This window comes from Rhinolophus hipposideros (genome assembly GCF_964194185.1).
Source record: "Rhinolophus hipposideros genome assembly, chromosome: 17".
Taxonomy (NCBI): Eukaryota; Metazoa; Chordata; class Mammalia; order Chiroptera; family Rhinolophidae; genus Rhinolophus; species Rhinolophus hipposideros.
The window spans coordinates 36,852,940-36,875,915 of record NC_138063.1 but is presented as its reverse complement, the minus strand read 5'-3'; the positions used below and the strand labels follow the sequence as shown (position 1 = coordinate 36,875,915).

At 38.2% G+C, this 22,976-nt stretch overlaps 1 protein-coding gene across 1 annotated transcript in view; it reads right to left on the bottom strand.

Annotated features, from left to right (window-relative positions):
* Positions 1-22,976, bottom strand: part of CDH2 (cadherin 2) — a 210,401-nt gene that overhangs the window by 19,094 nt on the left and 168,331 nt on the right. The window contains exons 8-14 of the mRNA XM_081078176.1: positions 15,901-16,038; positions 15,047-15,232; positions 12,345-12,598; positions 10,771-10,913; positions 7,563-7,796; positions 7,035-7,268; positions 4,919-5,058 (exon numbers count right to left, since the gene is read on the bottom strand). Of these exons, the coding sequence (XP_080934302.1) occupies positions 4,919-5,058; positions 7,035-7,268; positions 7,563-7,796; positions 10,771-10,913; positions 12,345-12,598; positions 15,047-15,232; positions 15,901-16,038 (1,329 nt within the window). The remainder of the gene's footprint in view (positions 1-4,918; positions 5,059-7,034; positions 7,269-7,562; positions 7,797-10,770; positions 10,914-12,344; positions 12,599-15,046; positions 15,233-15,900; positions 16,039-22,976) is intronic.

Sequence of the window (22,976 nt, the reverse complement as noted above, 5' to 3'; positions counted from 1 at the left end):
ACGCTTTCAATAACTAATATGTATGAGTGTTTGCAGGTGGGTATGAATGGATGAATAACTTGGGAACATAATTAATAGAGTGTGCTTTAGCCAACAATAAAAATGTTGCAAGTGGTCTTCACAGTTATATCCAGATTCAGCCATCTGTTAGTTTGCTGATACAGCAGAATGATTTTGTAAAACAATTATTTCAAAGAATCAAAAATACCATGGTTAAATTAGACAGCTTCATTCTCTGCTGAGTCAGACAGTGGGGCTTGGTTGCTCACAATGGGGCTGGTTCCTGAGACTGGCAGGAAGTCCCCAGTGACCCCTGGCTCAAGCAGAGATCCCTTGACTCAGGCAAGTGGCTGGTTTGGCTGCATAGGGCTTTCTTGTACCTGTACCCCATGCCTCCGTCTAAGTAATCAGCTTGGGTTTTAGATTTTAGTTCCAGCTGCCTAGATTGTATACTTGATATTTAATAAAACAATAATTTGGCTGCTCACTCAGATTGCTTCTCCAGATTTGAACTTTATTAATGCCTAAATGTGCTCAATTTTGCAAGCTGCATTTAATCAATTAATTGGATCTTACCCTTTGATTGTTCACAAGCCCGATTACTAGTGGTCTTCAACTAGGCTGTGGGTAAGTGCTCAGCCTCCCTAGTCCTGTCCAGTCATGCCTGCCCGCTGTAGAATAACAATACTAAAGAACACATCTATCATATGACCTCCAGAACAATGCAGCAGAGCTTGGCCTCCCAAGTCAAACGGACGTGGGTTTGAAAACTGGACGAACAGCAGGATTACACTATATAGAGCTGTTGGGAAGATTTTATTAAGAGACATGCAAACTAAGAGCGTAGCACTAGCACTGATGAATGCTATCATTTCCTGAAGACATCAGAAATGTCAAAGAATGAAAGTGAAGTTGTCAGGGGTGTATAGGTTCAATTAATCCTGTAGAAAGACTTACAAACTAAGAGATTGAGGAAGAGGGCCTCATGCAAACCCATTTTGTGAGTCCCTGCCAGGTGTGAACGATCCTAGATACTGGAATACAAAATAAATATGGCAAGCCTGGTGTTCACAGGGTTTAAGATCAGGACATAGAGCTCAAAATACAGGTAGAAACAGGTTCCTGTGGGAGCATAGAGAAGAGACACTTGTTTGAACCTGAAACTCCAAGAGAAGATGTCTTGAAATAAATCGTGGTGGTGAAATAGTTCGGCAGGTGAAGACCATGGACTAAGTGTGAAATGACATGGCACAGGTAAGATGTACAGGTAGCTCAATCCTACTGCAGTTTTAAAATGCAAAGTGGAAAGACAAAGAGAGGAGAAATTAAATCATCAACCCTAAGAGTCCCCATTCCTCAAATCTTGGCATAGGAACTAGGGGTCTTACTGCATCTCAGACACCTAAACTCTGCTGAATGAAGGTGCTTTCTGTGTCACAGAGATTCTGGGGGTCCATCTACTGAAATACTCAGACTAATTTCCATAAATAACATAAAAATATCTCATTTAAAAAAGCCAATTGACACTCGGACAGCAATTATATCCCAGCCTTTTGGGTTTGGCCCTACTCAAGAAGACTCCAGCATCCCAGGAAGTTCTGGCTTGTTCTCCATGTAAGGGAAGGACGGACGCCCTCCTGGTTTTGGGTGAGTCTTACAGACTGTTTCTGCCCGTACTGACTGCCCATACAGTGTCCCGTGTTTATGAGCTGCTGCACCTCCTGTATCTCTTCTATGTCCAGGGACCTACTTCCTCTGGCATATCGGGATGGGTCAGAAGGATGCATGGGATCTAATAACCTCCTGTCAGTAGGATAAACATTGTTCTCATAGATCCTCAGGAAACATTCTCTAAATCAAGTCCATAACCAGGGCAGGTTAGAGACTTCCGGCTGGTTCTTCTTTATAGGCAGGAGTGGAAGAGATACGTGTCATTTTAAGGCCTGGTCCATAAAAATCTCCAACAGATCATCCTCCTTTCCCTTCTGTCATCTAGTGATTGCAAGTATGAATGTCTAGGGTGACCTTGGAAGCCACATGGGGAAGATGGGGGAGCCATTAGCTCTCCGGGTCCCTCAATGACTGTGTGGAGTAGAGCAGATCATCCCTCTCCACCTCAAATTTCCATGACCTGAAACTCAATTACTGCAAAGTAAGCAAGAAATACATTTCAACTAGGCTTAGGTCACTGAAATTTTATAGTTGGTTATAGCAGCGAGCCTATTTTAACTAATATATCTGGCTAAATATAGTTGTGACTCTCTTATTTTTTTAAACTAGTACTAGAGAAAATCTCATAGTTTCAGAGCACTGTAGTGTGTTATCCTCACAGAAATTTATTTTTGTTACTCTAAAACCTAGTAATTATTATATAATTGAATCAGAGTCTGCAAAATCAGGTATCTATAAGGATAGGCTGGTAACATAAATCAATAAAGCTGGTATGAAAAATAGAAAAAAAAATACAATTACTGGAACATGCTTGCCTTAAAGAGGAAACCTTTAGTTTCCAACAATTGTCATGTCAGAATGCAGGCCATCTTGCTAGATCTTTACATTTTTTTGAGATTGATCCAAACTGAGTGATCCAGAATTTATGTGAATTTTTTCTATTTTTATTCTCTGCTAGCTAAATAAAATATAGCAATGGGCTTTGTATAAACAGACCCATAGTGTATGAACTGTGACTTTAAAGTGACATAGAATCCAGCTTTCAGACACGCCCCACAAACCATCAAGGTTGGTATCAGGTATCTTCTTTGAGAGATCAGAACCATCTGTGATGCCGAAGAAACTAGCCCACAGCAAATCTCTAAAACTTAAGAAGCCAATTTGGGAATTCAGAGAGTCCTCACAGTCCTGGAATGTGAAACCTACTGAGCCTAAGAGGTGCTGCACCTTGTCTGGGTCGGGGGGGGGGGGTGTGAGTAGGGGGGGGGGAGAGAGAGAGAGAGAGAGAGAGAGAGAGAGAGAGAGACAGAGACAGAGACAGAGACAGAGATTAGCCAATTGTGATGGTATATCAGCAGCAGCAGTGAGTTGGGAAGACAGGCCTGGTACACAGTGGATAATATGGGCCAAGAATCCAAGAATGATCAAGAGAAAACTGACATGGAATTTTTAAGTAGCCACTTACACTTTTTTCACAACCAGCTCCAACAGTTGTCAGTTTTAATCTCTAATCTAATGAGCTGACAGCCTGTGGAGACAACCAGCCCTGCTCCCTCTTGCTACCATTGCTCTATTGAACCACCAACCATGGTTCAAAGGATTCCAGTGTCCACTGGTTGTCATTTGTGAAACCTCCCAACATGAACAGCAGCACCTTCTTTCATAGATCCTGACTCCTTACAACAGCCCAAGGCCCTCGGCATGGAAAATTTCCCAAGTTAAATCTTAAGAGCAGAAGTAGCTGCTGAATGCCCCAGAGTCTACTTCAAAGAAGGGACAGCCTTCTTCTGAAGGCTTGAATTCTGGTAAATTCAAATGACATTCTGAAAGGCACTGTTTTAATTGCCTGGCTGAGACTAAGTTTTAATAAGAATGGTACAAGATATGGCAAACACACCACCTTTGGCGTCAGGTGGACTAGGATTTAATCCCCACTTCCCTACCTTCTAACAGTGTGTGCCTAACTTTGCTGTTCTTGGGAGATCGCTGAATAAAATAATGTATATAAAACACTACAGTGCCTCACACATAGGCTGCTCTCACACAATAGCTTTTGCTATTATGGAGCTGCATAATGTCAATGGATTTAGGTAGAGGTTGTTTAAAGTGAGCATTCAATAAATGTTTGCTAATATAAAAGCAATCCTAATTCACGCCTTAAACTTTAACGAGCTGGAAGCTAACAGTTTTGTTTCCTATTCTGGGGCTAAAAGAGGATGGTTTCAGAGAAAGAAAGCTATTGGCTGTATTGTACATTCATTGTGATTTTATTAGTTAAGCTGATAAAAAAGGAACTACATGCAAAGATCATTTAAAAGGAGACAATATCTGCAATCAGCCCCACTGGCCAAGACGGTACTAAAGGACACTTACTAAATAGGGTAATTATACATGACTTGATAACCACCCAAAGTCCTGTTGATTATGGCAGTGAAGCAGATAAAGAAGGAACCTCATCCTCTGAAAAAAGACTGGACCTTAAAAGTGTCTGTCCAACCGCCAACAGCACTGTTGAAACAATGCTCCTGCTTCAGAACACATCGCCAATGTGAATTTCAAATATGGGTCCAACCTAGTGTCCTGACAGTCCAAACCAGGGAAGACTATCCACAAGCACTGATAAAAGTCTACCATACACAAGACAAGAAAGAAGATAGGTGTTTTTTGTTTGTTTGTTTTTCTTTTCTTAGGCCCTCTTTGGCTATTTTGTTAAAGAAACTAACAACCTGTGTTTTGGCACAAAACTTAAACAGATAGGTGCTTACCAACAGCAAGAAAGATAGGGCTAGCTTGTCAGGGATGTTTTGCTTTGTTTTCTTTCTAATTAGTTAGCTCTTCAGGAAGGATACTTGCTCTTGGCAGAAAGATGGGAATTTTGGCTAACCCAGCTTTGGGCTCGGCGTTTTAGCCTTGGGAACAGCTACAGCAGACGTACTTTTGTCTGTAACAACAGGCATCCACCAACCACCTAAACTGACCTCTGAGATCTACCCATCCTTTAAACCTGGTGATTTTTTAAGGCTGTCAGCTGAGATATCAAGCAGACCACTTCCTGATGATGACAAGCTACGTCTGCCTCCTACGGCACAGTCTCCCTCCACATCTTGAGTAACACACATGTTCCATAAAATACCAGCCATGTGTAATAAAAAGAGACTACAACTTGTCTAGAACGTAACACGGCACCAATTCCATTTAAATTACATGATCATAAAATTTTATTTTAAAGATGTAAAATATTGCTTACCTGGTCTTCTTCTCCTCCACCTTCTTCATCGTATTTTAAAATATTATCTCTTACATCATCTTCTGGATCAATTAAAAGTTGCTTGGCCTGGCGTTCTTTATCCCGGCGCTTCATCCATACCACAAACATCAGAACGAGGACTAGGTAGGAAAAAGATTGAACAAAAGCATACTATTTTAATTAAAACTTGACCTGTCTAATCATAGTCTTCAATACTTCAATTTAGACTTACAATAGGTTGAAAGCATGTAATGAATCTTTTGCTCTATTTTCTGTTTCTGACCTCACATTAAGAGAGACAAGACAAAGCAGGACCCCTAGCCCTGGGTTTAGAATGTGAAGACATCATTCCCAGAATCTGGTGCCCTGTGAATTCACAGAGTTATTATCTGTCCTCAGTTTCATCATCTACACGTGGAGACAATAACTATTTCGATCTTTCCCTCTGGCTTGCTAGAGGATAAGATCCTCTTAACAAAATGGTTTGTAAATTCTAAAACAACAAGTAACAGTACATTAAATTGTTACTCGGTCATTTAATCACTGTTTCATTCAGGTTGGTCAGTCATAATTAGACTCCCAAGCTCAGAGAGAATGGCCCTTCTCACACAGGGTAAGGGCTTGCCAAGATGACTTGGGTCATAAGTTGCAATTGGATTCGCAGTGGTATCTTGAAGATTTTTACTTCTAAAGTCTGGTGTTTTTCTACTGCACTACTATGCATTTCCTTTCATATTAAACTGCAGGTTTCAGGTAAAAAAGGCTAGAGGATTAATTTGAGCACTGAAATAACATTAGGCTTTCATGCTTTACACTTTTGTGCCAGGTTTAGAATCATAAATTTTCCAGAAGGTTGATATTAAAATCAGCACCAATTCCTTTTCCTTCAAAATGCCATAGTCACTTCTTCATGCCGTAATCCATCATATCTAAGTTTTTCTTGATAAGGTTGGCATATATGACACATTTTAGTTGAAACTGAAACATATCCCTAAGTGCACATCTAGGAATGCATTCTCTCTACAATCTGGAGATATCAGTTTACATCCTGAAGCAAAAGATTTAATGACTCCTATTTGAGCACATTTTTATTATTGGCCATAAAAGTAAATATCCTCCCTTTAAAGCCAGATACATGATCTCATTTGCCATTGTTTGAGGGCTACATCTAGCAAGTGGATTATTAGTATAGCATGCAGGTTTCAAATTATAGTCAAAGTAGTCTCCACACAGGAAGTAAAAAATGATCAGGCTTCTATAGTAATTGCTTAGAATAAAGGGACAGAATTCTAAATTACCAGAACACTTGTAAATGGCAAAAACATAAAAGAAATGGCCAACATTTTCAAGAAAATGATTGGTGCATAGCATGATCACACAATAAACTAAGTCCTGCTGCTATTCAACAATAAAACACAGGGCCTAGGCAATTTATCCTTTTAACCTGCATGCTTAGAAGTGGTTCCGAAAGTACTTTCCGGTGGTTAATTTCTTGCATTCCATTGAACCAAAAATTGCAAAGTATCTTCAAAAGGAGCAATTCCTTAATCTAGACTTTCTCTAAAGACATAGAATGTATTGAGCTGTGTAATCACTTCCATTGTCAAATGTGCTATATGAAGTACGATTTCTCACTATTGTACGCAGCCCTTCAGCAACAAGCACCTTGATCCTTGCATGACTGGAGCAGGTTGCTGACTGTGCTTTATATGAAGGAAAGGAAAGGAAAGCAATGCATGTGTTTTCCTAAATCATCAACTACGTGCCATAAATTCTACTCCAATCAAAGATAAGTGCTCAAACTTAGTACTACCTAACATTTCTCTAGGAAAAGAATTTGTTACAGCTCCCCAAGCCATCTGCATCAGAAAATGGCAACAGGGCATGGAAGAGGTATGCTGCTCGGTTTGTCGCAAACATGTTAAGTGCTTGAAACAATGGTCGGGGTTTTTCCTATTCTGAAGTGGATGTGGCTGTCTCATATCTGATTGGCAAGAAAATGCTCAGAGGTCAAAGAGAGTTGTTAGATTACTTTGAAAGACAACGATAACAAGTTATTTTGCTAAACATCCTCAAAGCCACAAGTTAAAATCTAAGTGCCAACGAAAGTACTTACTGAGCAGGATGATAATGCAAAGCAGGATAGCAATAATGGCGCCTGTGCCAAGCCCTGCGCCCACGATTCTATCTACGTCTGTGCAGTCCCCGTTGGAGTCACACTGGCAAACCTTCACCCGGAGGACGGAGATATTTGATTTGGGAGGATTACCCGAATCTGTGATTATGATTGGAACTTCATATATTCCAGCTTCAAGAAATTTTATCTTTAAATTAAGCTGAGCAAAATCACCTGTTTAAAAAGTACAGTTTGATAGTTATTACATAACATGATAAAAAAAAAAAACACATAGCATTTTCTAGAACGTATTTGCTACCTAATGGTATATGCATAGCAGATTACATCTGTGCTGCACTGGAACACTTTTTTTTTGGCTTTAAGGGCTTTTAATATCTTATTTAAACTTTAAGTAGCTTTTAAAATATATTTAATGAGAAGATTATAAAGCACCTAAAATTAACTTTTCCTACCAGGCTCCAAAATCTCTCAACTGCACATATATTCAAATAATGAACCTGTTCTTACCATTAAGCCGAGTGATGGTCCAATTTCTCTTAATAGTCACTGGAGACAAAGGAAGATCGAAAGCAAATGGTCCAGCATTTGGATCAATGTCATAATCGAGTGCTGTGATGTTAATTGAGTTGGGGTCTGGAGTTTCACAAGTTTCTGCCTCTTGAGGTAACACTTGAGGGGCATTGTCGTTAATGTCAAGTAAATAGATCTGCAGGGTTCCTGTTCCACTCATAGGAGGGATTCCTTAAAAGGGAGAAAAATCACACCAATACTGAACAAGTCTCTCCCATGAGCCTCTACGATGATGAAATTCGCAAAGCTGCTAGCCTTGCCCTGATCATTGCATAATCTTGGAAAAATCTAGTTGCCACAGCACCTGGGCAGACTGTTTTTGGAACAAGGCCACTTCTTGCTTCCTTTCGAGGATGACCCTGAGCTGCCATACTGGCGTGCAGGAGCGGTGTACATTGACAACACATGCCCCTGCCGAGTGCAGTTCCGCACCTTCTGTGCCCTTGCTGTCTGTTACTCTGGGCCCTGTACCCACCACGCTCCTCTAGGCGCTGTGGGGAATGTAAGAGAAGCAGCACGGGAAGCTCATGATCTGGATCTTGCTCTTTTGATGGAGAACCAAGACATGTGCATGAAAGAACATACGAATGCTTTGAAAGTTCAAAAACAGCTACAAAATATTTAAAACAGTCCACAGATGAGTAATACAAACCCACATACATCACCTTGGGAAGGAACACCACAGAGAAGAGAAATGACATTTATTGACCAACTGACTACCTTCTTGAGAAATTATTAGGTTGCTCTATATACCTCATTCCACTGTAATCCTACGAAGTAGGTTTAAACCCATGTCTCTGCAAACTGCACATGATCACACACTCTTAAAATGGTGGGGTTGCTACTAAAGATTGGTCTGCCTGACCCCAAATCCATTCCAGTTCCACCATAAAAATGTTGTCTCTACCACTTCTTGTGATAGTTTTGTCTAGTTATTTGACCTATGCTATATGAGAAATATTTATAAATAAATGTATATACTAAATATATATGTGTATATATATATATATACAGTAAGCCCTCAACGTCGGCAATAGGTTCTGCGTCTTTAAGCGAAACGATGTATAACAAAACCAATTTTACCACAGGTGAATTGATATAAACAAGAGGTCTTACCACGTTAAATGAAACAACATTATTTGAGGAACCTGCTATACTACAAATATAATAGAGATTACGTTATTATACATACAAACAATTATATTTAATTATATATTATATAAATATACTATAATAGAAATATAACCATTTTGTAAATAAAGCTGCAGACTGAGATCCAGAAGTTTAGATGACCTACCCAAGGCCTGCAACTAGGAAGGAGCGCACAGACATTCTTGAGGAGAGGCCAAGAGACAATCTCCATGGACCTCTCCGAGGAATATGAATGGCTCTGAGAGCAGGGAGCATGAAGGTGGAAGCATGGATTGGTCAGGTGGAAACGATGTTCTAATACCAGCACGACTACTATGATACTCCACAGCTTGAGGAACTTTCACATTTTTCATCATATTTAACATTATTTGGCTCGGATAATCACTCTACAGAACAAGCAAGCAGCAAAAACAATTTATCAATAATGAAACTAAGGCGATGCGAGTGTCAGAGCTTGCCCGACCATAAAAGAGCAGAACTGGGACTCCCGATCCAGCCTCGTGATTTAAAGTCAAGTGTATTTGCCAAGCATCACAGTGACAGATTTAACCGCTCACTTCTCTCTCGTATCAAAACCCCTTCCATTAGAAAACAATCCACCTTGGTCAATGAAAAATTTGGTGGCAACATTTGTATATATAATTTTATAGCTCTTTAAATAGCCACATAATGGTATAAGATGTACTATTTTAAGTTCCACTCTAGAGGAAAGCTACCGCTTACGTACGGTGAGAGAGTATAAAACAGACACTAATGCTGTGCTTTGATGTGCGATGCAGAAGCTGTTCCCACCAAGTTTCAACTCTAAATATTTGAACAGTAGTTCTCATATTAGAAAGGATAAGGAAAATATCCCTTTGGCTCTGTCGCCATATAGGTTTATAACAGATAACGATCTCATTGAATCTTATAATACAGGATTTGGAAAGGTTCATTGAAACTGTTCTTATCAAAAGTATCTGATTGGCAACATTTTTCAAACTGCACTACTCGACCACCAAACTGAAGGCTGCTGTATTTATTATATGCTACCATTCATAGTCTAACGCTAAAAGGATTTTTAAAACAGTTGTGATTCAGTTTTGAAACTATTAACACATAATAGAATATTTATGTGTGTTTAGTTGGTGCCAGGCACTGTTTTAAAACTTTATGTGTATAAGCCATTTCATCTTCCCCAATACACTATGAGTTAGATACTGCTACCACTATCCTTATTTAAGAGGAAAACTGAAATGGACAGATTTAAGGCCTTGTTGCTAATACGCAGTTAGAAAATGGTAGAGCTGGATTCTGGACCCAGGGGATTAGGAAGAACTCCAGAGCTTGCACTCTTAAACACACATCATACTAAAATCTAACAAAGCAAAACAATTCCAGTACCGGGTCTACATAAATAACTTTTATCTTATGTATCTTTTTTTAAAAAAGTGCTATCTATTCATCTCAACCACTTAGAACCCAGTAGCGACCCAGATAGAAAAAAAAAGGTGCTAAACTATATGTTCCCAAACCAACACACTAAAGCTGTGTACTCAATTATCTCAACTTATGCTCAAAATTAATAGTTCCCTAGCTCGTGGCAGACTAGAGGCAGGGAATTAGAAAGGGGAAACATGCTAGAGACAGATAAACTGATGGTAGCAGAAATATAAAAAGACCATCTCAAAATATAGTGTCTGGGCCCCTAAGGATACACTCAGCTTGCAGTAATAAGGCATCAACGTATAGCAGGGCAGAAAAACCACAAAGGTTTGTAATCACAATACTAGGCTACCATGGAGGGTTTATGGACATTCTACAACACAGGTAATATGTCATTGAAACCCCAGCGGAAATGGAAAATAGATGTCGGGGCCTTAGGGTAATAAAGGTCAGTTTTCTAGACAATTGGGTTTCGTAGAAAACCTCATTTCCTGGTGATGCATTCATGATGAGGCTCTATTTTCTTTAACAACATACAGGATAACAGTGACTATATTTAATTACGTACCATTGTCAGAAGCAAGGAAAGTAGCATTATATATATTATTTTTCACATTCGGTGATTCTCTGTCCAAAACAGCAATTGTAGTTATTTGCCCATTCACAGGATCTATTTTTAGCCAATTGGCAGGATCGGATAATTTTGTGTATCTACAAAATGAAAGTGCAATAAGTTTAATTTTTTTGTGATATGAATCTTGAAACAGAAAGCGTTATTTCATCGGTTTCATTACAAATGCAACCAGCTCATTAATTTGCATTTTTGTAGATGGTGGTTGGAAAGAGAGCTTTTGCATGGAAAAGTATTTCTGTAAAAAGTATTTCTATAAAGTGGTTATTGGAAGCACATAAAGGTTGTATGTCTATAGGAATGCAGGAAACAGTAGATACACGTTTGAGGGGAAAGACAGGAACTCAGTCTTTCTACTGCGGGCTAAGGTGGATTTGACAGATCCTGTTTTAAGCTCCTGTCTAATTCAATGGATAGCAATGGTGCAGAGCAAATAGCTCAAATATACCTTTTAAACAAGCAGTAACCCTAATGTATAGGACTTAAGAGGAATTATAATGGAAGTTGAATTTTCTAACATATAACACTCCTAAAACATGGACCACCTTATCATGGTGGAGATGAGGTCATAGTGAGGAGACCCGCCCCCCCATAATCCCATGCCTGCTAGGATATCCCACACTGGGCCACACCTGAGAACTATACCATTCAAGGGACTTCCCACAGTTTGAGCGTGTATGAACCAGATTATCTGTATCAGTAGATTTATCATCTTAAACTCCTTGTTTATTGCAGGGGATAAAGCTTGGGTAACCAATATACAAGTTAGAAAAGGCATCCTGTTTCCAGAGGTAAACAATGGTAGGAGTCCAATACACAAATTAATTAGCTATTTATCTACGTTGATTTCAATGTATAGAGAAATGGAGAAGATACATAGTTAATATGCAATTACCTGTTAGCAGCAGTTCTGAAAGAAATTAAATAAAATATAGGATAATTTTAAAAATTATCATCACCAGCAATGACTACTAGTCATGTGGGGTATGCTCTGCCAATCAGCCCTACTCCCTCATCAGGAAAGATAAATTAGATTTTGCTGAAGTTGGAGATCTTTACAGATATGCTTTGGAAGTCCTTTCACTACTGTAGAGGTAAGGGATGAAAATAATTATCTTTTATATCTTGGTTTTGGCATTAGTTGGCTTCCTGATGTGTAGAGAAGAGATAAATGATAGAAGCTTTTGAGTGTCTCCTATTTATTCACAGTTGAAGCTTTTTTGTGTGTGATTTTGGTATGGAATCACAGGTTAAATTATTACATATTTAAAAAAGGAAAGGGGGCAGAAAAAAAGAGGCAGGGAACATTTTTCCCCCCAAATAATAACTGAGGAGATTCATTCTTATAGTTCTTATCTACTATACTCATGGATCAAATGAGGAAACGTCATCAAAGAATTAAAAATAATTTTGTAATAAGTAATTTTAACTCCAATGAAAATTTCTTACTCATTTTATGCACAGCATAGAATATATATATAAATTATAAAAACGTCAATGACATTTGATACCTAATATTTTGCGGCATGTATCGGTCTGGGTCCTGAGCAGTAAATGTTGTTAACATGGTACCAGCGTGAAGGCCTTCTTCTTGGCGAATGATCTTGGGATTTGGGGCAAAATAAGGGTTTTCATTCACATCAATAACTGTCACAGACACAGTTGCAGTTGACTGAGGTGGGTGCTGAATACCCTTGGCTAATGGCACTTGATTTTCTGCAGCGACAGTAAGGACAAACATCCTATTTGTTTCAAAGTCGATTGGCTGGGGGAAAAAAAGGGAAAACCATATTTTTGCAGGAAATAAGAATATTTGCATTCTGCAGTTTATTATTCTATCAACTCCTTTTCCAAAACATTACTTTTTCATTCACACCAGGTTCCTCTCAATTTTCCAGAAAACATGCATTAGAATGGTCAATGATTGAAATATTTACTACAATTTCTAGAAAATATTTAAAAATCTTAGCTACTTCAAAGGTTTATGCTTACAAAATAATGCATATTACTATTGTACGGATTGAATTTATTTAGCTACATCTAAAATTTTGATTATTCATAAGAACAGTATGGTTGACCAAAAAACTAAATAATCCAAATTCAAGTGAGAACATGATGGTCTAGATTATACTCTTCAACACTGTTACAAAGACCATTCCTCACTAGGAAAACTTTTGCCAGTCTGTGATAAGTGGGAAAAACAGAAACTGAAAAATGTAGTTTTTCAGAAAGCTAAACGTATTCTATGTAAAAGTATCAATTCATAAACTGAATTACACATATTAAAGAACACACATACACACATTTAAAAAACAATCATGTTTATAGGTGGAAGGTTTTTTCCCACCCCTACCAAACTAAAACTCTGGCTATTTTCCAAAATAATTTTGGGTATTTTACTGATCTGTAAAAGTCCCAAATGTAAGAACAACACTCTAGATAAAAGGCAATGCACAAATAACCCTTACTGTGAATATTAACTTCCAAAGTTCCACTGAACCTTATTGTCAATAGAAAAGTTACCAGGAGTCAAAAGTGAGCAGACTGAACTTTCATTCTTAATTTCCGTTGATCACCTTCTAACGGAGGTGCAGATAAGCAGTACTGTGTGGGAATAATATAAAAAAGAGCTTGGAGAGCCCTCATGCCATCACAGGTAGTCTAAGAATGATCAAGAGCTAAAGCTAGTAAGTAAGCCCCATGATTAACACAAACCTCACCAGTTTCTTAATCTAGACCACCTCTTCCAGTCTTCAAACACAGTTTTTGTTTGTTTGTTTTCTCACTCTAAAACCCCCAATTCAGCTTCCCTTCCTCAATTATTGTAAACAAGACAGTAAAGAAGCCAGAAAGTTAAGACAGAATTCTTTTGAGTGATTTCATGAACCATATAATATTTATTTATGCTAAGTGGTATGCATACTTCTATGACCTTTACCGTGGAGGAAGCTTCTCTAGGCCTCAGAACAACGCTATGACTTCAGTACTGTTACCATCCTCACTTTCCTCATGAAGAACCTGAGGCTTACAGAGCTTAGTCAATGTGCCAGGGTCACAGCACTGCCAAGAGCTGAGCTCGGCTTCAAACACAGACGTTCAGGCTCTGGGGGCTGTGTTCTTGATCACCTGCCTATGTTCAGCAATTTCTCAGCGCCATTTCATGGGGGAAGTTATCACTCGACTCATGCACATATACAGTCTGGACAATGGATACCTCAGTGCATCTTTCTGTGGTAAGCCAACATTTGGGTTCACTTACAAATCAAGAGTGCTGGGATGGGAGGCAGGGAAGCACATCTGTTCACGGGGTGGTTAAAAAGAAGAGAGGTTCACTTTAAAGAGCTCTTACATTAGCGCTGTGGATTTATTACACTTGAAGTTAACACCCCCCTTTACTTCTAGCACTCAGTTTTATGTTATTTTTTGACAAGGATCAGAAAAACTACTTTCTTCAAGTCTTGAACATAGCATTTAAAAACAGCAATGTAAATTGAAAACCTTTTAAAAGCGTAGGCCCTCTTCTTGCCTGCTCATTCCATTTTACTTTTGTGATTATTTTCTACATTGTTCCCTGAACCAGTATTCTAATAGCAACCTACAGACATAAGAATAGTAGGTGCTGGGCGTCATTCCTAATAGCTGTCAATTGGTGATCGAAACTTCAGGATGAGAAATGTCACTAACACACAACGACCCTGATGGTTAACCCTGTGGGGGGCCTTCCTGTCTTCAGATGGTTAAAAATGTCCAAAAACATTTTAAAATGTTCATATTCCAGAGATAACGTGAACATATCTATGTTGGCCTCAGCCTCAACACACACTGCAAAATAACAAATGGGACTTACCACAACACATGAATTCCAGATTTAGAGACGGTTGAAAGAAAACAGTCCTAACACTGAATAACAAAAGAGGGGTATAGAGGGAGCCAAAAAATGTATACACATTTTAAGACAGGAAAAAAAAATGTCTTAAAATTGTAATACTCAATATATACCGAGAACAGAAGATGAATACAAATCACGCGTGACTTCTGCAATTATAAGAGGTACTCAAAGTGGTTACCATCCGTATCCAGATACTCCTGATTACGGCGAACTACTGCTTGAGCCATGTTGACCAAACTGCCCACTGGTATACATTTTTTTTGGCACCCACGGTACTGGTCACTGCAGAGTGGCCATAAGGTCAATGGCCTGAGTTGCACTTACTTTTACCACTGTGACTAGGCCGTCGTTACTGTTCGGGTCTGTCTGAATGGCAAACCGCCCTGTGGGATCCCCACCGCTGATTCTGTACACAGCATTCCAGGCCGGTGTGTGGGGCTGATCCTTGTCGGTAACAGTTAGATTAGCTACTATGACATCCACCCTGTTTTCTGGGACTTCACCATAGAACTGCAAGAAAGAAAAACGTCAGTCAGAGGAGCGATGTGAATGAGTGAAGGACAGCCTGTCTTGATGACCACACCAACCTGACATTACTGCCCCATTAAATCTTGATTATCCCCACTCAACGAGAAGACCAGGAATGCAGGTAATCATAGCATTTATGTTTGATTTTAATAACTATAACTTTTCTCAGCCGTCAATGTTTTCCCAATCATGTCACTGCTTCATTAATATTAAAATTAGCATCCATTTAGGAATATCAGGATGAATAATGGGAGGGAGGAGGAAAGGACTTGTCTGAGGGAAATAATTTTCCTCCAGAGATAATAATAATTATAGGCGGACGAAGTAGCAAAAATCAGTCATGTAATTCATGAACCTGAAAATATTTATAATTATTTTGTTATAACAGCACTAAGTTTTTTGGGGGAAATTTCTTCCAGGCAGCATATTTTAACAGCGTTATCAGTGGACTCAGTGATTGAGAGGAAACAAATTACTTTGGTGCCTTATTTAAACCCTGGTTTAAGTGACAGAAAACGTCTGAGTCAGTAGCCATTCTACAATTAGGTTATGCGAGTTTCACCTCTATTTAACACATTTATTATTCATGACAAAGTATCTCAGTAATGAACCACAGACCTAAAGTTCTGTGAGTGACAGTCTGTACTTACTGACATGGCAGTAAACTCTGGAGGATTGTCATTGACATCTGTCACCGTGATGACAGCCGTAGCTGTGTTTGAAAGGCCGTATGTGGGACTGCCTTCCGTGTCTGTAGCTTGAATTATTAACATATACTGTTGTACTTTCTAAAAAGACATAAAGATAACTTAAATGAAACTAATTCCTCAAAAAGACATAACAGTTGTTCTATAAATGCCGCTTTATTACACACGGAGAGCACAGCATCGTTCATTCTGATTAACATTACTTGAAATTTCCCAAGTGGAGTTTACTTTAACTCACAAAAGCACAGGTCTGGTCTTTGTCTAGAGAGATTTAACTATATATTTTCACTTCTGCTTGTGGAAGGAATGCAGTGCAGATGTGTGAAATTCACAGCTGAGTTGAACTTTCATCTGGCTTCAAACTTGCCGTTTCTTCTGAACTTCTCAACTTTATGATCAAGCATTCAAGTCCATTGGTTTGTAGTTATTTTATCATATGTTAATTTCTGCCCAGTTTAGGATACAAAAGACAGTAAAGAATCTTGAGAGGGAGAAGAAAGTATATATAACTCACAAAGTATATATGCTTTGTTTTATATATATACATATATATTAGGTAGGATTACTGAATGAAAAAGTAGGCACATCACAAATTTGACCTATACTTAAAAATTGCCCTCTGAAAAGTCAATGCCGAGTTCAACTCCCACCAACTGTGTTTAAAGCCTATATTCCTCAACCCTCTTGCCAAAATGAGATTTTATCCATCTATAATTTTTGCCAATCTGATGAGTCAAAAGTGATAGCTCATTTAATTTACCAAACTGATTCCATGTAAATTAATAATTATTACTTATGTTTATATATATTACTTATGTTTATATATGTTATATATGTTATAACATATATATATGTTATATATGTATGTTTGTTTATATATGCTTGTATATTCTTATCTGTGTCCTATTATAACAGGTTTGATACAATCTTTTCTCCTAATTCCCATTTGTACATACTAGTCATAATTATATAGGAGAGATACATTCTTAAATGAACTAAAACCTAATTAAAGGATTTATGTTTATATTCTTTATCCTGGAACATAGTAGGTATTTAATACTTGTATACTCAATGCATTGCTATTTGGGCATAACATTCATAGTGTCCACAGACTTATAACGGATATGGACATATTTACATACAATTATTATTCAAATAGGTATCGCTGCTTTCAAATTTCAGAGAGAACTTTTTTAAAGAGGAGTCAAATTAAGCTGTAATACACTTAAGAGAAAATCTTGGGCTTGTCTATAACATTAGATGACAAACTTGTATATTAGGAAAACTTAACCAAAATGAGTATCTAAAATCACTTGAAATCTCTGTGGAAATTGGTACAGATAAAAAGTTGACTGGTTTCATAAATGTTAAAACATTCTGAACAACAAAACTCATTTCTTCATACAAAAATAAACTGTCACTGTAAAGTGCAGTTTTCCGTGATTCTAAATATAACTAACATTATGAATGGCCCTGCTTAAGAGATTTCTGGAGCTTGGATAGAACAGACACAAATTGCAGCTTTTGATTTAGCTGTTAGTGGGAAGAGCAAGGAAAAAAAAAAGGAGGAAGAAAACCCAAAGCTCACACATTCGATTTTAAGTCTCTGTCCACCCAAATGCCAATCTCTAGCAGTTATTTACTTTAGTTTTCTTTTTTTATCTTCCTAAAAGAGAAAACACCGCACTTTTATAAACTTAAATAAAAAGGAAAAAGAAACAAAGGAATAGTGCTGGTTGAGCCATTTTAAGTTTTCTTAACCCGTAACACCTCACCATAATGCTTATGTAGGCTAAAATATTTCTCAATGACTTCCTTTCCCAATTAAGAGTGTCATTTCGGCTTAATGTTCTCATGGTTAGTGAGAGAATTTTGAAGGGCACTCAATTCAGCCTCCCAGCTGAAAATAAAAAATTGTTGTTGAAATTCCATTTTTTTGGTTAGCTGCTATTTGCAGAAATAGATGACAATCTCAATTTTTTTTTTAATTAAGCATTTCTTAAGATTAAAAAAACAACAAAAAAGACCCACAGACATTATATGGAGACATAGTTCATTGTCAATGCCTAATCTACAAAGATTTTTAAATCATATAAGCATAATATATGAAATTATCCATTGAGCTGAAATAGTGGGATCAGTAACTAATACCTGAAATTTCCTATTGCTTCAAGCTAGTTTTGAAATCTGTAAGCCACAAAAGAACTTTTTTATTTCTAAAACACAATGTCTCCTGAAATAAAGAAATAACAACCTGGCAAGTAATAAATATAATTTTCAAATGCCTGGTTGGTAAAAGGCTCTTACATTCAGTAATGACAGCCTATGTTTTAGACAACCAAACTGTTTAGAGCTTCTGGCTTAATTTAGTCACTGGGCATCTGGTTCTGAATGACTGACATTTAGATTCCATACAGATTTGACTTCCCACCTTCACAGTCCCACATCTGACCAAGGGGGCTTTGCTTAAAAACACTTCCTCACTTCCTATTCTAGAAAGGATAAACTCATCTGCTTGCTGACAATCCTTCCCTCTCTCTCTCAACTATCTTACCAAGTCTATCACGTTTCATCCACTTCCCCCAAACCTTTGGCTTTTTTTAAATTTATTTTCAAATACCTGTCATTTTCTACGCCATTGCATTTGATATTTCCTTTTGCCTAAACTGGTGGTTCTCAACCAGGTTGATTTTGTACCCTCCAGGGTACATTTGGCAATACCCCAGGACATTTTTGGTTGTCAAAACTGGGGGATACTACCGACATCTAATGGGTAGAGGCCAGAGATGCTGCTAAACATCCTATGATTCACAGGACAGGCCGCCACAGCAAAGATTTATCTGATCCAAATGTCAATAGCGCCAAGGTTGAGAAACCCTAGCCTAGGGTTGAGAAACCCTAGCCTAGAATATCCTTTCCTTCATTCTGAGTCTGATAAACATGAAGCTTAAATGTCGCCTCAGAGATGACTTCTGAAGGTCCTTGACGCAGAGCTGCTTGTCTTCTCAGGAAACACTTTTTTTTCAATGTTTCTAGTTTATATGGTTGACATCAATCCATATGCCTGTCCTGACCTGCTGTGTACACACCCCTTCCCAGGGCACCTGCTTTGTCAATGTTTATGTTGCTGGCATACACATAATGCCTGACACAGAGGAAAGCCTAGCAATAAATGCTCTTTTAAAATGTTTTTTTTATTTTTTAATTATAGTGGATATACAAAATATAGTAGCTTCAATGTACAATACTATGATTTGACATTTATATAACTTATAAAGTGATCATCATAAGTCTAGTAACCATCTGTAACTATCCAAAATTATAATATTATTGACTATATTACTTGTGCTGTACATTATATTCTCAGGATTTATTTATTTTATAACTAGAAGTTTGTACTTCTCATTCCCCTTCGCTTTTCTGGGCCATCCCTCCCCCAACCCTCTCCCCACCCCTGGACAGCCATCAGTTTGTTCCCTGTATCTGTGAGTCTGTTTCCACTTTGTTTTGCATTCATTTGTTTTGTTTTGTTTTAGATTCCACATATAAATAAGGTTACATGGTATTTGTCTTTCTCTGTCTGACTTATTTCACTCAGAATAATAGCCTGGAGTTCCATCCAAGATATCACAAATGGCAAGATTTTATTTTCTATGACTGAATAAGATTCCATTGTGTGTGTCTATATGTGTGTGTGTGTGTTTGTATACACATATTATATCTAACATATCTTCTTTATCTATTCCTCTATCAATGGACTCTCGGTTTGCTTCTTTATCTTGGCTACTGTAAAAATGCTGCAGTGAGCATATATATGGGTACATGTATCTTTTCAAATGACTGTTTTCACTTTCTTTGGATAAATACGCAGATGTGGAATTGCTGGGTCACACGGTAGCTGTATTCTTAATTTTTTGAGAAAGCTCCATACTGTCCTCCATACTGCCTGTACCAGTTTACATTCCCACCATCAGTACACAAGGTTTCCCTTTTCTTTACATCCTCGCCAACACTTCTCTGTTGACTTTTTGCTTTTGAATTTATGCTTGGATGGATGAATGGATGAGACACCTTGGACCTTGAATTACATTATAAAAATCATTTCAGGTTTAGGAAAAACCATCTTATTTACACAGTTAGCTATCATTTATTCCTTAGAACATATACTAGGAGCGTAAACTAGCCCACTGTTTCCCAAACTAGTTATTCATATACCATCTTTCCAATTCTGCCATTCCTCATATTTCTATACCATGAGACACTTACTGTTTACCTTGACATTAACTCCCTTTAAAAAAACCCTTAATTTATTGTAAATGTACCATAAATGGAAAACTGGCATCACTTGACATACACATAACTGTAAAAATAAACACAATACAGTCCTTGTACTCTGGTAGTCTTTACTTGATGGAGTAGCATCGAAAAAACCTACAGTCTCTGGTTTTCTCTAGAGGCTACCCTACGTGTATCTGTTAAAATTATTGTACCTGTGTACCACTTTTGAAACACTGACCTAGAGTGACATAAGTGAATGAAGAGGTGAGACCCTTCAGTCATTCATTTGGCAAATATTTAATAAATGTCTATTAGATGCCAGGCAATGTGGTATTTATTTGAAAAAAATAATGAACCAAACCAGAGGTGGCTTTGCTGTCATTAATGATGGTGATAGATATTATTGCATCATGGAACCAAGTGTACAATGCAACTGTAGTAAGAGTAGGAAGAAATGATGCAAGGGACCTTGCATGGGGCATCGGGACCAGTCCTCAAAGCGTGAGGGAGGAATGAACGCAAGAAGCATTTTGGGGGTTAATCAAGAGGAACTTGACTAAATATCAGGGTGGACTGATGGCAGTGTATGGTAAAGGCAAGCAGACCATTATCTTGGGAGGCTGAAGAGAAAGTGGTCAGATAGAACTGGAGATTCATCAGGAATCACAGGTTTAGGGAGACAACACATTTGTTTTTGAATGCACTGGATTAGGGAATGGACATTTCCGTATGTAATAATGTCATGAGAACTTACATGGGAAGTACAGCTTTGCGATCCGGTTCAAATTCTTAAATGCTAAGCCCCAGTTCCCTCATTTGTGAAATGGGGCTGATAGCATTACCTACCTTAGAAATGTGCAGTCTAAAATGTTTTTGAATGCTAACTGTTTGTTGACATTGTTCTAAGGGCCTTGATGATAAAAAACAATAATTGGCATATATTGAGATTGATCACTAACTATGTGCCAGGCACAGCACTAGCACTATACATTATCTCATTTAGTCCTCACAAGAATCCTATGAGGCAGGTGGATTACTTCACTCCTGTTTTACAGATGAGGAAAATAATGCTTAGGGAGGCAAGGAGCTTGCCCAGTGATGCCCAGTCATAAGTGGCAGAAACAAGATCTGAATCCAGGAGCTCTGCGTCCAGAGTCTGTACCTTTAATGGCTCCACTACATTAGTGCCTTCCAAGAAAGTCAGAATATATCTGTGGCATCTGGGTAGGGAAGGCACGAATCCAGATTTCAAAGAGAAGAGGAAGGAGTGGGAGTTGAGCAGTGAGTATGGGCTGTTCCCTGAGGAGCCTGGTGCTGACATGAAGAAGAAATTCTTGTAACATGAACATTTCTTCAGAGTTCTTCTTCAGGGTGAAGGTGAGGAATACATTAGCTTCCCTTAATATTGGGAGTAAGAACACAGCCATGATGTCTACGAAACATAGTCTTTGTATATCTGGAAGGATGCACAGAGTGCCGTGGCTGCCCAGGGAAGGTGCTCAGGACCAGCATCAGAGAGGGAGGACTAGCCTGCCGTATAGACAGGTGGGAAAGGGATTTTCAGGCAGAAGGAACAATGAGAACAGAGAATATAAAACTTCAGATTTGTAGAAGGAATGGCATGGGGTTGCACGGGGCATCACTTGCTCATAAGCAGAAGGCAAGAAATTCTAGGAGGGTAGGAAGTCTAAAGGAGGCTTTGGGGCCAAAGTCATAGAGGGTCTAGAATACTATGCTAAAGACTTCCATCTTCATCCTATGGGTTGTGGAGAGTCATTTTACCATAAGGGAGAATCAGCATGTTTGTACATATAAAGAAATCTGTGGGGTTTGTAGAAAGGACCTGTAGAGACAGGAAGGCTGAGCAAACAGAAAACAGAAGAACATTCCTTGAGGGTAGAACACAGAGTTGAGGGTACAAGTAAAAAGATGATTAGGCTTGAAACACAAGAAGTATAATTCTTTGTTTGCCATGGGAACAATTATAATGAGTAAAAGCAATGGTCCTCACCTAGTAGATGCTGAGGCGGGATTTATGATGGCAACGGGGGGAAAATAAGAGCTGAAATTTATTGGACACTGTGCTAAATGCCTGATGCTTTGTGTTCCATAATCCTTACAGCCATCCCATGAGGTAGGTCATATTACTATCCCCACTTACAGATGTGGGAGGTCAAATAGCCCATAACATGCAGAGTTAGAATTAAAACCTAGTGAAGCAGATGGTCAGGAGATGGACATAAAGAGGGTGGAGAGAAGAAGAAAATGTTAGGAATAGGCACCACCAAGAAATGCAACAAGAATGCAGGTAGAGATAAAAAAAAAAAAAACAAACCTGAAGACTGGGGTATGTAGTGGGAACAGCTTTATGTCTGGAATACTGGAAGAATTAATATTTTTTAAAACTTGAAGATTAAAAGAAAAGAAAAAGTTGAATCTTAGTAAGCATTTCCGTCATTAAGAGTTCAATCACTTAAAAGTGTCATGTATTCCGGGAGAATGATAACTGAAATTACTTTTAACAGAAAGAAAACTGAATTCTAATAGAAATAAAAGAATCTCAAGCCTGCACGAGGCCTGAAGTCAGAGTAATTTATCCCCAGCCTCAGGCAGAATTAGCATAAACCATCCTAGACAGACACATTTTTTTCTATGTTAAATGTCTTTTGGAAAATGAAGGTTTTCCATAATTTTCCCTAGTAACTTAACTCATTGTTGTGTTTAATAATATTAGTGTCAAG